The sequence below is a fragment of the Hydractinia symbiolongicarpus genome, chromosome 6 (genome assembly GCF_029227915.1).
Source record: "Hydractinia symbiolongicarpus strain clone_291-10 chromosome 6, HSymV2.1, whole genome shotgun sequence".
In the NCBI taxonomy this organism is placed as follows: domain Eukaryota; kingdom Metazoa; phylum Cnidaria; class Hydrozoa; order Anthoathecata; family Hydractiniidae; genus Hydractinia; species Hydractinia symbiolongicarpus.
This window is the reverse complement of record NC_079880.1, coordinates 8,598,287-8,615,550: the sequence shown is the minus strand read 5'-3', so window position 1 is coordinate 8,615,550 and position 17,264 is coordinate 8,598,287. Positions and strand designations below refer to the sequence as shown.

The window sequence follows — 17,264 nt, the reverse complement described above, 5'->3', positions numbered from 1 at the left end:
TCCGCCCCCCTTCGGACTCCTCCGAACCCAACAAAGTTAAGAAGAATCAAGAGTTTTCAAAAATATAACATAGCATAGAAAACCTTCAGCTCTGTTATAAGGAGTTTTTTTAAATGTGTTTTTTTAAGGAAAGATATGAATAAAAATTTAAAAATGTGATACTATCATTTATACTTATATGTTTACATACTTTTCAGTTTTGAAAATAGTAAATTCCAGATAAAAAAAAATTACCTATATAAAAACTGACTTTATTTTAACCAATGTTGTAAATACATAGAGTTGGAAAAAGACAACCTTTCAAAGTGTCACGTGACTTCAGCAAAGCCTTAATGATTTTTTATGAGAAACCTGGCCAGTGACTTAGGTCGGGAAATAGATCTTTCGGAGTAATTCTGCGTGTCTTGAATCAAAACAAATCACGCGGTTTTTTATAAGAACAATTTTATAAGAACACAAAGTGAAAACAACTTTAGGCTCAAGCTATTATTGTTTTCCAATCTTGAATTTAAATTTGTTAAAAGAAAAGTTCCATGACATAAATTCACTTCAACAGTCTCTTAAGCAAACGATCGCTTGTGGCTCCTTGCTTTAGCATGTTTTTTTTAAAAAAAACGTTTTCCAAGGGAGCCTTAATACTTGTTAGAAAATCATCCATTTGAGCCTAAAAAGTTTTTAATCATATTGAGCCTAGCTCCATTTCTAACGTATTGAGTTAAGGACAAGAAGAGTTCAATTTGTTACTATTTTATGTTTTTATATTTTACAAGACTTATACTGTTTAAATCTTTAAATAAGTTACAATTGCTTTTATTTTCACGGCGTTCTCTTCTTTGATAATATATCACAGTTTTTAAAAAAATGAAAATCTTTCTTGTTTTGTTGGCAACCATCAAGGCGGCAATATTTTCAATTCTTTTAAAGTTTTTGTCATTTTGAGCCTCTTGTTTCTTTAACTTGTGTTTTTTAAAAAAAGTTTAATTATTTATAAACACAATAGCAACAAAATTTTTATAAACACATAAAAATTAGAACAGCCAGCAAGTCTCGGGTCAGATTTTACTTGTTCTTATAAAAAAGCGCATAACTGTTTTCGGGCGTATAGTTCTAGGCTTTTTATAAAAACAACTTTTACAGGTGCAAAACATAATAAATATACGTCGTACACAAAAAGAGATTTGAAAAACCTATTGAAAATTAAAATTAAAAAATTCATTAGGCTTGCCTTAATTAATGTTAAATTTGCGTGAACTAACAAAAGCAGTTTCAAATAATTTAGTCTTTAATTAATATACTGATATTCTATTATACCAAAAATTGTCCCACTGATTGCGTCAACTCGTAATAAAACTCTAAAAAAGAAAGAAATTGAGTTAGATTTCTGATCTCTGTTGAAATGGTATCGAAATTCTAAGCTCCGTCTTCGAACAAGCATCGTACTAAAAATTGAATACTTATTAAAAGAAAACCTACGAAATCCATTTTCTGGCTGATCTCCAGCAGATGTTTGCAAATCCAAATCTTCACAAATTTCTGTATATAAATGTTCTTCAATAGCAGTAGGAGATCTTGAACTAAAACAAAAAAAATGAAATTCAACTAAACATTATACAGACTACTGGTCGCGTTGTCTTTCAATAAATTAAATTACCTTATTTGTCGCGGGATTAGTCCTGAAATTGCACACGTTTCGCCCTTTTTTTCTTTGATGGCATTCCATTTATACGGTTGACCAGGTTCCACAATAACGTGTGAGTTGGTTACACAGAGGATATCTCCCGAAAGAAAGGACATTTCTCCTGCACAACGTGCTGTATATGGAACAAGAGCTCTACGAAATCGAAGATAAGGAAAGGTCTAGTGAAGACATTAAAGAATCACAAAGAGAGGATAAGAAATGTATAACATGAAAGTAGCATACTTTACATGAAAAGAGTCATATGGTTTTCTTTTGATTACGTCTTCGAATTGAGTTACTAAAAGAAATCAAGTTTGATATTTTAACGGAACTTGCTGAACACTAAGATAGTCTCTGTCCTTGTTTTAGAGCGCGTATATTAAACGAGAATCACTGAAACGTTAACAAAACATCAATAAAAGTGTAATTCTGCAAGAAATTGCCTTTTTTTTCAAAAATATGGGTTGAAAAATAAAAACACGAAATCAAAAGGTAGAATATTGTAATTGAACAAACGCAGGCTGTGTGCAATCGCTGTCCAAAATACTAAAACATGGCTAAACAAAAAATAAAATAAATGTGAACCTTACTTAAAGTTTTTTCCAAAACAAATGTTATTCTTTCATCTGTACTAAACTTTTTTAAAACTTCCACAGCAAAACAGAAGGCCACGCCTTTTAAATCCACTTTATTAATCTAAAAAAGAAGGTAATTTATTTCTCTGTTGCTACAATAAAAGAAATAACGTCTCAATTTAAAATCTCTAGATACCAAAATTATATAACTGGAAGTGCTGTCGAAGAGCATGTCCACTCATAAGTCACTACAAAACTCGCCTAACAGTATAATTCAATCAAGAATAAGTCAACCTTACTTTTAAAATTTTCCATCCTTTTTCCATTCCACATACTTCAGCAGGTCTCCAAGCATCAACAGCAGAAACAAAAATGCCTGTTTTATTTCCACCGATCATTTGAAAACCAAAACTTTCATATTCTTTCTTCTCCAATGTAATTTCCACGATGTCCCTATCAAAGGAACAGAAAAAAAACACGATAATATATACGTCTTTTTAAAGAAAAAATTATAAAGAATATTGTGAGGCAATCTGAAGTGAAACGCGACGAAACACCAAGCATGTACTCGGTCTGAATAATCCGGACTTGCCACAGACATTCTCAGACTTTTCTCTGACCTTAGAATTGCTTTAAAAAACCTATAATTTAGGTATTTTATGGCTTTTCCTTTAAAGCTACTTTGGGTTTCGTCGCTTTAATAGCAAGATGGACATAAAAAATCAGCTAGATCTCCACACGAATGCTAAACAGATGTAAATTCACAGTGATGGGAAAAGAAACCTAACGATTTCATTTTGCTATAAGTTAGAATATCCTATAAAGTATTTTCACAACTGCATCAAATGAAATATGAAGAAGGAAAGAAATAAAAACAACACATAAAAAGCAACAAGAAATTTAATAAGAAATTTTAATGTAAAGTGACTTACTGGCACGCATTACTTCCAACGATACCTCCACTTGAGTCAAACTGATAACTCTCCACATAAGAATAATCACCCTTGTCATAAGAGTAGTCGAGATTTGTCAGTCGACTAATTTTACGAGACCGAGAATTCCTTTGTGATACTAGATCAGGAAATTGTGAATTTACAGACGACAAATTTTCTTCTTTGCATTTTATCAATTCTGTTTCTAAAACGTATGGACTGTTCGTAGGTTGTTGCAAAGGCTCATCTTCCAGGTTGATTGGGACTGACGTCCGCCGATGCTGTAAAGAATAATTCTCGTGTGGGCGATTGATAATTTGGTGACTTACTGATCTAGGTCTTGCAGTAGCCTGTTGCTTAGAAGTATGATCATAAACACTACTTAATTGGTTTTCTGAACGAATCCTTCCCTCGCTTTGTTTCCATTGATACCTTCGTACCAAAATATTTCCTTTCTGTTTCTGCTGCAGCATTCTTGTTAATATTGATTTTACTTTAACGACGGGTAAAGAATCTGCGTCCTCACCATTTATCTAGCAATTGGAAGTATAAAAAAAGATAGATCCAATAGATTCTAAGCACAAATATACAAGCACAGTCTACGAAGGCAAAATTTACCTTTAAAATTTTGTCTAGATTTTGTATCCCATTAGAATATCTCCCTTCACATTGGCAAAACACTCCCACTTTCAATCCAATATCCTCTAAACTCTCAAATTCTGATGGTGCGAACGTAATAGTCATGTCTTGGTATGTTTTTTTAATTCTCTTTCGAAGTAAAAGTTTCATGCTTTCAGTATTTTCATCACAAACTCTTCGAACTGTTTCCAGATTACTTTCTTGTACATTGACATCATTGATGGCAATTACAAAATCACCATCCCTAAAAAAACATTATCAACAATCAATTAACTGTTAAAAGCATTAGTCACAAATGTGCAAAGAAGTAACATTTTTCTAACCTTACTTCAGACAATGATGCTGTTTGGTGGTTCAATTTAATCCCTGCAATTACTATACTAGATTCACCAAGAAATGCTGGACCTTTGCTGTGTCCAAATCTTACGCCAAACGTCCCTCCGTTCTATGATAATTATCAAATGACGTCAACAGGATGATTAAAACATTGCCGACAAGAAATAGGATCATTAACATACCTTTTGCAGAACAACTTCAGTGTCACCAAGGTGATTCTAAAGTAAACAGTTTCTTTTGTAAGAACAAAAGCTTCATTTGTAGGAACGAAACCTCAAACGATACACAAAGGTTACAAAGCTTTTCATAACAACCAACATACTTCCAAATCCAACAAAAGATTGACCAAACGCTTTTCTTTGCATATGCACAGGAAATTAGCATTTGTAATTTTGAATAATCTTTTTCATATAAAAGATTGCTTGCATACAAAAGTAAACATATACCGATGGCAACATGTGGAATTTTTTCTTCCATAATTCAACCTCATCCCGCAGCATCATGCACTCGTTAACTTGACTTTGCAGCTCTTTTAAAAGTTTACTGTGATCTGAGTTCATCAGCTATAAAGAATAAAAGGTTCTTACAAAGTCTGTTTGATAATCCACTTTATTGTCTATCAAACTATATTTATTTATAGTTACAGTGAGCTTCAGATGAGTAAAACATTTAATGAACTAAATGAAACAGTTTGACTTAAACAAGGTGTTAGAGTTTCCAGGAATTCCATTTACGTTAGATTTTGAATTTCAGACAAATCATCACGGAATTCAAACACATCTTCAATATGTCATGTCCATTATAAATTTAACATTTAACAGCCAACAACAGATTGGTTAAAGATATTTGATGTTTTCAACTTACATCTTCAACTGATCAAAAGTTTTAAAAGCGGGCAAGAAGAACTTTTCTGAATTAAAAGGAAATTATAGGTCAGGAGGAGTATGCTGAAATTGTAGTAAGGTAGTCAGTAACACAATTCATTACATAAAAACGCATACCAGAAAAGTAAAACGAAGAAATACTTTTTGAGTAAAAGTAAATGTGCAATTGCTGATTTTTTTTTCTGGGTAGCGTTTTGGTTATCGTTAATTCTTTTGGTTTTAACAGAGAAGTTTTATATTTGGACAATCCATGGTTAGTTAACCTTTGCGATTTTATATTGTCAATATTATGATCAGAATTGCACAGAAATATTTGGTAGATTTTACCTTCATGGCAAAATTGTCGATTTCTTGAAGTAATTTTTCATTCCTTCTTTGAAGTTCATTACGGTTTTCTATAACAGTTTTATACTGATTCATAAGCTCCTCTTTTTCGCTTTGCATTCGCTTTACTCTCTCGATCTGGTTACTAGATAATTTCTGTTATATAGATAAAAAATTATTAAAATTTAAAGTACAGAAAGGAACATATTCTCTGTATTTATTTAAAAATTCTGGATAAAACATCAAATTGATGGATTATTTAGAAAAAGGAAAACTCTGTATAAGAAACTTAAGGGTTCGGTTCTGGAAAACCGTGATGATGAAAATACAATTGATGAAACTAACCTGTAAGTGTTTTAAATTCTGTTCGGCTGTACATAAGCTCATAGTTGCATTTTTGCTCAGTTTGTCTTTCTCGTACACCTTTTCCAAGAGATGGTCTCGTTCCTTCATGGCCTCTTCTTTTTTAATTTTTGATATTTTAATCTGTTCTTTCAACACATCATTCTCCATTGAAGCAGCACTATATTGTTTTTGTGCATCATCCAAGTTATTTGTTAGATCTTCAAAAACTCTGTCATTTTCTCTTTTCTGTCTATTAGATGCACTTTCCAGTGCTTCAAATTTTATTTTCAATCTAGAAGTTTCTTTCTTCGATACAACAAGATCTTCATTTAAAACTTCATTTTTGTGGTTTGCTTGCAATAGCTTGCTCTTAAGCTCTTTGATTGCATTTTCTTCAATTGTCTGTTGGTTTTCATAAATAGGGTAATTTTGATGTTCACTCAGTTTAATTTGGTTTTCATTGATATCTTTTTCAAGTGTTGTAATTATATTTTGAAGCTGTTCGATTTTAATTTGAAGTTCTTCTTTCTGAATCACCATGTTATCTTTTTCTACCAGCAGAGTCTCATATTCCTTGTCTTTGTTTTTGAGTTCTTTTTCTTTTATATTTAAACGATCAAGATCATTTACATGCCGAACTAACAATTCATGGCGCTCCTGTGTCAACTTACTTATTTCTGTGGTCAAATATTTACACTCACTGTCCTTTGCTTCCATTTTTTCTTTCGTTGCCTTAAAAAGTTCTATGATGTCCTCTGGCTTGTCTATAAAAACACCGTTTCTTGGATTTGAAAGGAAATTTACTAAACCTAAGAGAGAATTAATGATTATGTACTTATGTTTGAAACATATTGAATTGTGTTTAACATATCCTCCAGTGCTGGTGCATAATTTTTTTGCACCAAAATGTGGAGATATGGTAAATAGTTCTTAGAACGATTATAAAGAGTTAAATGAAGCCGGGTGCAGGGTCCCCTACATGAAGATGGAGATGTTTTACCTTTGCAGTAGGAACATTCAAAGAATGCATCTTCACCATTTATACATTTTGTACAAGTTGTGGCTGTGTCATATCCCTTGACATCATGCAACATTGAAAAGAGTTGCGGTGTTTTTTGACGAATAATATGGCAAAACTCCCAGTATGCATCAGAACCACGTCTTTTCAATATTTCGATAATTTTCTGCCTCTTTTCTGCATCCGTTTTGTTTATTAAACCATTTTGAACAAGTTGTGTGTCATTTACATCAAATATATTATGTACAGTTAGCCTCATAAGAGTATCTTCAACTTCTAAGTATTTAGATATTTCAATTAAGTAATTATCCAAGCAAGTCTGTTGCCATTCTTCCATACTTGAATTTGTTCACATTTAGTACTCTAAATTTAATATCAATTTTAGTTTTAAAACAAAAACAAAGATAATTTTTGATGACAAATTTATAATTGAAACAACGTAAAACAAACTTAACTACTCAAAAAAGAACAGATTTTTCGCAGAAGGGTTATCATGTTAAAATGATACACACAAACTATATTAGATTTTGTTTGCTTATTAATAGACTTTAAACAAAAAACTTTAATTCATTTTTTTTATATTTATTTATAAGTGTCTTACATTTATACAAGTAAAATAGGTTCTGAAAAATACGTTTCCTTGACATAAAAAACATACAAAAATTTAAAAAAAACGTTTAAAATGAAAGATAAAACATCTTTTAAACATTATTAAACAATATTTTTTTGGTACATATGAATTTTCTTTGTGCGTTGTAGGAATATTATAAATTCATTATTAATAATTTTTAGAAATGCAACATGAGATATTTCAGGAAATGCAACATGAGACAAGGTTTTTTATCTGTTCTTCAAAACGACAAAATCTAGTAAACCAAAAAAGTTTTTTAATAACAAATTATGTTTCAACGCAGAGACAAAAAACAAAACAGAATGAAATGTCTGAGCATAGCAATGTATAAGAAATCATTCAACCAGATTTTAAACACGATCTAAGATACGAGATCTAAATTGCAAAAATTTAACAAAATTTGGACCTACGCCATTGTTTAGTTTTGTTTTTTTTAAAAAAATGTGCATCCTCTCCAACTAGTGCATCTCAAACAGTGTGCCTGTCATGTTTCATCTATTGATGGTTTTAGTTTAGCACATTGTTTCGAACTCTTGAAAAGAAAAAAAAACATTTGTCAAATAATTGCTATATACATTATATGTTATGTCTTTACCACGAAAACAAAGTTATACAAGATCTGCTTCCACAGGTGATGAGTTACTAAAAACATTTTTACCATAAAAAGGACGTAATAAACATAAGAAAAGAAATATTTATTTTGACTTTTTTATCAACAGCTACCCATGCAGAAAGTGCATAATTCTGCTTTTTTACCACCAAATGTGCAACATCTCAGTGTGCAATTATTGTCAGAGTCTTTTTACACCAATAACTCCCCAATAGGCTCCATTATTTGGTAATAGAACTCTAGGAATAAAAATTGTAAACATTCAATATCAAATTCTTAAAGAGAAAATCAGGAACCGCCGACTGAGCAATTTAAAGAAATAAAGGCCATAAAAGAAACAGATCGGAACCACATACCAAATCTTCTTTCAGTACGTCCTCGCATAGAATGTGCAATAGAAGATGCATCTTCATCAATTTCTTCGTATGTATGCTCTTCGATTGCTGTGGGAGACCTGGGACTATATTATTTAAGGACTAAAATTATTACAGAGCGTGTTAAAATTTAGAATCTTTTTTATTTTTTTAGCATTCAGACTTACCTTATTTGTCGTGGAATTAGTCCTGATATTTGATATGTACCACTCATTTCTTCTTTGATGGCTTTCCATTTATAGGGTTGACCGGGTTCCATAATAACATGTGAGTTGGTTACACAGAGGATTTCTCCTTGATTGAATGAGATTTCACCAGCACCTCTTGCTTTGTATGGAACCAACGCTCTAAGTAAGTAATTGTGAAAATGGTAAACAATAACCCTATAAGAATTATGAAAAAGAATTAAAAAAAAAGTCAATCTTACTTAACGTGGAAGGAATCATATGGCTTTCTTTTCAACATTTCTTCAAAATGACTTACTAAAAGAAATGTTGACATTTTGCTTTACATAAATACAGACTATATGTTGAATAACAACAGTAAGCTGCGAAAGAAACATACTTGAAGTTTTCTCAAATACAAATTTAATTTTTTCGTCGTTACTAAATCGTTTTAAGACTTCCACAGCATAACAAAACGCCACATTCTTCAACAAAAAGCCATTGATCTAAAAGTAAATAGTTTATTTGACATTGTGATATTCCTTCCAATAAGACGTTAATTACAGTATATAGCATATAGTTCCAGAGATGGTATTTGTATTCCATGCTGAGCACTTAATACGAGTATTAATTGTTACAAATAATCATAATGTACAGAGGAGTTGACTGCCACCATCCATTCTTAAAAAAAGTCCCTTTCTTTTTCAAAAATAATTAACATAGAGATGCATATGCAGTATACAAGGCTTTCTCCTGCTTGCCTTAGTGCTGAGAACAGTTTGTTTGCTCCTGCTACAGCAAAATATCCAGAAATATCAATGCAAAAATAAACTTACAAAAATGAAATTACAAAAATGAACTTCAAAAACGAATAACAAAATAGGTGAAATCAGTTATCGGAATGTATAAAAATCACATTTTATTCTTAAATTTTGCTTAAACAAGTTTTTATATTGTTCCTTTTTTACGGCTAAATAAAGTGATAAAAAAGTAAAGAATTTTAATTAATTATTAAGTATACCTATACCACTCCTTAAATAACTAGAAACTTACTTTTAAAATTTTCCATCCCTTCCTCATTCCACATACTTCGGCAGGTCTCCAAGGATCAACAGCAGAAACAAAAATGCCTGTTTTATTTCCACCGATCATTTGAAATCCAAAACTTTCATATACTTTCTTCTCCAATATGATTTCTTCTGTTTCAGGTATATCCCTGAAAAAAAAAGGCTACATGACAAACACTTGAGTCGAGAAACGATGAAATACACAGTATAGTATTTTTCACAATTTTAAAACCAGAAAGAAAATACACTAACTGAGCAGTGTTTCTTTCAACCATTTCTCCATTTGAATTTAACTGATAACTTTTTACATAAGAATATTCTCCTTGTTCAACAGTGTGATCAAAACTTCTTAACTGACTCTTTGTATGTAATGTTTCCCTTGATTGTCTGGTATTTACAGACCTGTTACTCCCTAAATCGCTGCTTGGATATTCATGGAGAGGTCTTTGTGGCAAGGCTGGACTATCACGTGACATTGATGACAGGGAGGAATTTGTAGAAATTTTGGAACCTTGTCGTGAGTGATTGGGTAATGATGCTGTCTCCCTTGATGGTCTGGCATTTACAGACCTGGTACTTTCTGAATCTACATCAATTGAATTCTCATTGAGATATCGTTGTGGAAAAGCTGGACTATCTTGTGATATTGACGACATGGAAGAATTAAAAGAAGCTTTAGAACCTTGTCGTGAGTGACTTATGCTGGAGTTTTCACTTTTGTTGGGAGTACTGTCAGTTAACTGACTTGGTGATCGAAATCTCCCAGCTTCTTGTTGCCACTCATATCTCCTAACAAGAATATCCCCTCTTTTTTTTGTCTTTACTATTTTTGACAATTTTGACCGTATATCTGCAATAGATAAGCTGTCTGTATCAGATTGATTCACCTAATAAGTAGAAGGTATCATCACTTTAGATTAAATATAAAAGTACATTGTATCCTACAAATGCATAATTAAAATATGGTATATTTTACTGCATATTAAGCTTTCTCCCACTTAATAGAATTAAGATAAAACATATGCAGAACCAAAGCTAAACAATAACTAGAACAACAAACTGAAATAGCTAAAATTTATCTTCCATCTCATATTAATAAGTGCTTTAATAAAAAAAAAGGAAAATAAAATAAAATAAATAAATAAAAAAAAAAATGTTTATACATGCCACTGACTATAAGCAAGACAAACTTACTTTTAAAATCTCATCCAGATCTTGAAGCCCAAGAGCATTAGCATGTTTGCCCCTAATCAGGCAAAATATTCCTATTTTGAGCCCCAGATCATCAAACTTTTCTAGGTTTAATCCTGCCACAGGTACTTCTTTATCTTGGAATGTTTTCCTTACTTTCTTTCGCAGGACAAGTTTCATTTTCTCATCACTTTCTTCACAAATTTGTTTTACAGCATTCATGTCACATTCCTGCACATTGACATCATTGATTTTAATCACAAGATCACCAATCCTAGAACCATATCATAAGAATACAGGGTTTTATCTAAGAAACGTGTTCAATAGAAAGCTTACAATGCAGAAACATATGTAAAAAAAAGTGACCTGCAAAATTTAAAACTTTCTTAAAAGTTGATTAATGTAAGAAACCCTAACACAGGCCTAAAATACTTTTTCTTTTTGATGGTGACAAGTTTGAGGGGGTCCTTTTTTAATATTTATCTTTAGGTTTAAGTTTATTCTTATAAAATCTACATAACAATTATGTTTCCCCTATACTCACTTTATATCAGCTAAAGGAGCCACTTCATGACTTAAGTCGATCGCTGTTATTACAATTTTTGATTCTCCAAGGAAAACAGGACCACGTTTTAAGCCAAAGCTTACACCAAACCTCCTCCCGGTCTATATATTTAAACAAATACAAACAAAAATAAGTAGATATTTATACATTATGAAATCAGGAAAAAGACATTGGGAAGGTAAAAGACATACCCTTTGCAACTCAATTTCAGTGTCACCTGGTTGGACCTAAATAAACGTTTATATAAAAATATAAAAAAAGTTATTTAATGTGTTTCATGAAAGGAAAACTTACAAAACAAATAACATCATTAGAAATTATCAAAGCTCACAAATTCTATCCTAAAGTACCTCAGACAACATGTAGTATTTTCTTTTCCAAATCTCCATTTCCCTTTGCAGTTTGTCACACTCTTCAATTTGTTTCTGCAAGTCATTTGAAGATTTATTTTGATCAAAGTTGATCAGCTAGAAAAAATTAAAAAAACAGATCCAATATTAAAAAAGGTGTTGACAATACGTATCTTTGTAAAATAATGTTATTTCGAATAGGATTTTTCATGATGTCAACAACAACATTATACCTTGTTAACAAGTTTATCTCTTTCCTGAAGAAGTTCTGTGTTTTTTGTTTGAACTCCAGCACGTTCTTCTAAAAGGATTTTGTACTGATTGACTAATTCATCTTTTTCTCTTTGTATCCGTTCAACTCTTTCTACCTGGATACCATGCAATTTCTAAACAAAAAAATAAAAAAATTAAAAAAAAAAGCTTGAAATTAAAGTTTATTGAAATATACTTGAAAAATGCTGATTTTATGTTACCTTATATCTGCCCTTTTTTAAACTGCTTTTACTATCAATCCTTTTAGAGCCTCAATGCTAAATTTAAAATGTTCTGGTATTTTTTATCCAAAAGATACTTCAAATATTTTTCCATAATAAATAACATTACTTAAAATTATATGCATTAGGTGCAAAAACATGGTACACTGGTGTTGTTGACTCTGAACACAGCACCAAACTTTATTCAAGATTCACGTCCTTTTACAACCTGTATGCAGCATAAAAGCCTAATGCTTAAATATTATCTGGTTCACAAAAATCCTGTGTAAATTTTAAGGTGTAAATGGTAATCGCAAAAAAAACATGAATATAAACCTTTAGACTTATCAAATCTCGTTCAGCTGTACAGGAACTTATGCTGGCATTTTTTGCAATTTTGTCTTTTTCGTACACCTTTGCCAAGAGATGGTCTCGTTCTTTCATGGCCTCTTCTTTTTCAATTTTTGATATCTTAATCTGTTCTTTCAACACATCATTCTCCATTGAAGCAGCACCATATTGTTTTTGTGCGTCGTCTAACTTGTTTGTTAGATCTTCAAAAACTCTGTCATTTTCTCTTTTCTGTCTTTCAAACACAGTTTCCAATGTTTCAAATTTAATCTTTAATCTGGACGCTTCTCTTTTTGCTGTCATTAGCTCTTCATTTAAAACTTCATTTTTGTGGTTTGCTTGCAATAGCTTGCTCTTAAGCTCTGTGATTGCATTTTCTTCAATTGTCTGTTGGTTTTCATAAATAGGATCATTTTGATGTTCACTCAGTTTAATTTGGTATTCATTGATATCTTTTTCAAGTGTTGTAATTATATTTTTAAGCTGGTCTGTTTTAATTTGCAATTCTTCTTTCTGAATCACCACATTATCTTTCTCTACCAGCAGGGCCTCATATTCCTTGTCTTTGTTTTTAAGTTCTTTTTCTTTTATATTTAAACTGTCAAGATCATTTACATGCCGAACTAACAATTCATGATGTTCCTTTGTTAACTTGCCTATTTCTGAGGTTAAGTGTTTACATTCACTGTCCTTTGCTTCCATTTTTTCTTTTGTTGCGTTAAAAAGTTCTATAATGTCCTCTGGTTTATCTATGAAAACACCGTTTTTCGGATTCGAAAGGAAATTTACCAGACCTAGTACAAAATGTGTATGAATCCTTAAAACATTGGAGTAAAGAAAAATCGAAAAAAGAAAAGGTGAATAATAATAGAGAATATTACCTTTGCAGTAGGAACATTCAAAGAATGCATCTTCACCATTTATACATTTTGTACAAATTGTGGCTGTGTCATATCCCTTGACATCATGCAACATTGAAAACAATTGTGGAGTTTTTTGACGAATAATATGACAAAACTCCCAGTATGCATCAGAACCACGTGTTTTCAGTATTTCGATAATTTTCTGCCTCTTTTCTGCATCTGTTTTGTTTATTAAACCATTTTGAACAAGTTGTGTGTCATTTATGTCAAATATACTGCGTATAGTCAGTCTCATAAGAGTATCTTCAATGCTTAAACTCCTTGATAAGTCATCTAAACATCCATTCAAACGGTCTCGCTGCCACTGTTCCATCTTGGATAAAAATATTCATGTGACTCTGTGAATTAATAATTGTTGCATATTAGTAAGTGAGCAAACATTTTGACAGAGTATATAAATATTTTCTTTCTATGGCACAGTCTTAATTAACTTTTACGTTTCCTGCTTTTCACATTAAAAAAATAATTAGCTTCTTTTGTTTCTATAACAATGCAAATCCTAATTTCTAAGAAATGTATAATTATCATATCTTTATTTTTAACTGAACGTTATAAAATTGCACCTACCTTAAAGAAAATTAAATAAATTAATCATTTTTTTTCACTCAGATTTGCAAATAAAATGAAATATCATGGAAAAGAAAATAACCAATTAATTTAATGAGGATACTTAGATGACAAAGTGAAAAAAATATTCTAATGCACAACAAACAACCTTGTCCATTTAATTGATTCTTTTTTGCTTTTTACTTCTGTTTTTGTTTAAATAACAGACCTCCAATTTAAGGATACAGTACACCCTTGAATCTTAAACAATTTTTAAAAACTATATAATCTTTATAAAAAATCTTGAACTTTTAAATGGTAATTAGTGAAGTCTGATAAGATATTACAACTGGACATGATTGTTTGAATGATGCAGCAATGTTGAACCTTTTTTAGGTCAGTATAACATGCATCTGGCCATTCTGGAGATAAAAAAGTAACAAAAACTAGTGTTACTTACCCGACGATGTAAAAGTTTTATTTAGGAAAAGCTTTATGTACTTTTATTGTAAACTTTGTATGTTCTGTCATATAATAATCTTACTATGGCAAAGAAAACAATAATCCCAGAAATATTGAATAAAAAATGGGAATAAAGTAGCTTTGTAAGACAAGCCCCCTTACAGGCTGTAGGTGCCTTGTAATAAAAAGTTCCTGTATTTTTATAATTTGAAAGTTTTCAGAATTTTTATACCATTTGAAAGATAAATCTAAAATACCTTTCAGTGATGCATGATACATGATGAAATTATGATTGAGTATTACTGAAATAATATAGTATTCCTAAGAGTGCTTGAAATTTTTATTGTCTTTTTAATAGAAAATATCAATTTAGGAGCAACATTTTTTTGAGTCGTTCGATGGCTATAAAAGTGACAAATAGTCAGATAATTAAATTCAGAAGAAAAATTTTAATGTTAATAAAACATGTATGGTAGGCTGCTATGATACGAAATATTTACAAAACAACAAAACCTGTGGTCAATCATCTAACAGTAATTAAACAACATCGTTAGTACAGCTACTAACCACAAATACTTCCACTGAAATTTAACTAGTATTTAAAACTATTATGTCATAATGCCAACAGCCAAACATACATCCTTAACGAAATAGATTTTACGTTGTGCTATGCAAGGAAGGACAACATAAGACATTTTCCCTTGAATATTAAATTATAATACTGGATTATTATTAATAGGTTATTGTGGTGTTTGATTTTTTAATTTAATAAACTTTTGTTTAACTAAAGGTTTTTGGTCAACTAGAATAGGTTTATAGCTTATCCTACTTATATACTTATCCCGTCAGCATATCCATAGTCATTGAAGTGCCTATAATACGCTTTCAGTGATTGTTAACAATGGAATAAAATGGGTATATTTATTGAAATAAAAAAAGCATATATGAGCAGAGTGAATAAAATAAAATAATATTGCTTTAAAAAACAGGTGAACTTTTAATTACTTATTGGTGGGGTTGTGGGGTTAACAGTAAGATATTTCTGAGCATTTATTTTGTTATTTATATATACATGCGCCAAAAACCATCCATCAAATAAAATCACAATATCCTGCACCTCTATTATTTAATGAAACAAAACTTTACTCTAATTTATCTTTTGTTTTGTTTTAACTTGTGACCAATTTCTTTTATTAAAATCGTTGGTTAAAATTGATTAAGATCAGAATATGTAAAATTTTACCAATGTAATGTTTATTTCTCAAGACACAGAGATTCAAATTAAAAAAATACTTTTAATTGATATTTCCAAGCTCGTTTCTATGGAATATTAAATTTCCCCACTCTCATATATATATATATAAATTTTGATATTCATGAAATAAGCATGCAATCTGCTTATTGTAACAACAGTTAAAATTATAGGAAAATGTTATTTTTGGCACATTGTGGGACACCCATTTGAAGTTTTATGTAACCCATGGCTTTGCAATTGTAACAAATTGCTAACGTCCTTAAGATATATAAAATAATGGAGAACCTGGGATTGGATATGATATTTTTGTATGTTATAGAGGATAAAAGTTGTTAATCAAGTTTTTTGGATTTTTTTAAATAATTTTTTTTTGTTATTTTGATATTCAGTTTCAGATATTTCCATTTGACCTTATGACATTATCATTGATGTTGTAATAATGAAGTAAGCGTAAATTAATATTTGAAAATTATCTTGCAAAGTTATATACACAATATTAAAACTTTCAAGCAGTGTGGACCTGTGCTCTTGATGATATTTTTTATACAAGTTTTGTAGTTTAAGAAGGATCTCGTCTTTTACAGGTAAAAATGCAATGTCAGCATTTTTCAAAACTTACTTACGACATCATAAGTTCTCGGATTTTAAAAAATTTAAATCTCGAATACCTTTTGAGAACAAAAAAAATTCAAAGGACTTGATAAACAATTTTTTATTCTCCACAACATATAAAAATATTTTTTTTAATTATTTTTACAGAAATTATCCCTATATAACAATTTTTTAACTTTTAATAACAAACCTCTGTACATTATAAAAATTACAAAGTAAAAAAATGACCACTCACATTTTCACTTCAACTCTGTTAAAACATTTTTTCTGTATTCCTTATGGTAATCAGTTAAAGTAATTTTACGCTATACAATAGAAAGGCATGTGAAAATTAACTTAAGCATTTAATAAGAAATTGATAATTACATTGAAGGTTTGAAAAATCAGAAGCGAATAAGTTTTTTTAGAAAAAGAAGAAGATAAGGAGGATGAAAATCACGATAAAAAATACATCTAAACAAAGATTATATATATATATTATTAATTTTAAAAAAATAGAATAGCATACTGTTTCAACTATAAAATTAAAAAACACCAACATAAAATCATGCAGCATGTCAGGTATGGGAATTGTTGGAATGTATATCTTTCATGGACCCAAGAAACATCAGAAATATATGGAAACTCTGCTTTTTATTTTTATAGATTACTTGTAGTTGTTTTGATTTCATTTTGAGAACAATGGGCATCAAACTTTTGTGTAGGTAAAAAAAAGCAGAGTAAAATTAATGAAGATTAATTTTTTTTGTGTAGCATAAGTTCCAAAGGAATTGGAATTAAATTTAACTATATATATTCTTTTATTTCCTTTTTAAAAAATTTCACTTTCATTTTTAGCGAATATTTGTTGTTTTGGAGGGATTTCTTCAATTACTGTGGTCTTTTGTTTATATTTTTTACCTACAAAAATGCTTGCACATAAAAGAAAACCGTAAACTTTTTAACTTTTGTAAACATTG

The 17,264-nt window shown here is 30.3% G+C and overlaps 2 protein-coding genes across 3 annotated transcripts; both read right to left on the bottom strand.

The window, feature by feature from the left end:
• Positions 1–146: 146 nt before the first annotated feature.
• On the bottom strand, positions 147–7,247 carry LOC130646992 (uncharacterized). The gene is made up of 14 exons (XM_057452692.1): positions 6,714–7,247; positions 5,714–6,522; positions 5,372–5,524; positions 4,607–4,723; positions 4,343–4,378; positions 4,148–4,269; positions 3,804–4,068; positions 3,186–3,718; positions 2,553–2,706; positions 2,269–2,374; positions 1,922–1,976; positions 1,652–1,831; positions 1,474–1,574; positions 147–1,352 (listed from the first exon to the last, which is right to left on the bottom strand). Exons 1-14 carry the CDS (start codon positions 7,066–7,068, stop codon positions 1,306–1,308), a joined length of 3,033 nt encoding a protein of 1,010 aa, XP_057308675.1. The 5' UTR covers positions 7,069–7,247; the 3' UTR covers positions 147–1,305.
• Positions 7,248–7,926: 679 nt separating this feature from the next.
• LOC130646991 (uncharacterized) lies at positions 7,927–16,609 on the bottom strand. Of its 2 annotated transcripts, none has more exons than XM_057452691.1 (15): positions 16,541–16,609; positions 13,389–13,768; positions 12,493–13,301; positions 11,917–12,069; positions 11,684–11,800; positions 11,525–11,560; positions 11,313–11,434; positions 10,772–11,042; positions 9,830–10,464; positions 9,564–9,726; positions 8,911–9,016; positions 8,774–8,828; positions 8,514–8,693; positions 8,329–8,432; positions 7,927–8,211 (listed from the first exon to the last, which is right to left on the bottom strand). In XM_057452691.1, exons 2-15 carry the CDS (start codon positions 13,741–13,743, stop codon positions 8,165–8,167), a joined length of 3,153 nt encoding a protein of 1,050 aa, XP_057308674.1. In that variant the 5' UTR covers positions 13,744–13,768; positions 16,541–16,609; the 3' UTR covers positions 7,927–8,164. The 2 variants fall into 2 exon arrangements, with proteins under 2 accessions (XP_057308674.1, XP_057308672.1); XM_057452689.1 differs by lacking the exon at positions 16,541–16,609 and adding an exon at positions 14,437–14,675.
• Positions 16,610–17,264: the final 655 nt, after the last annotated feature.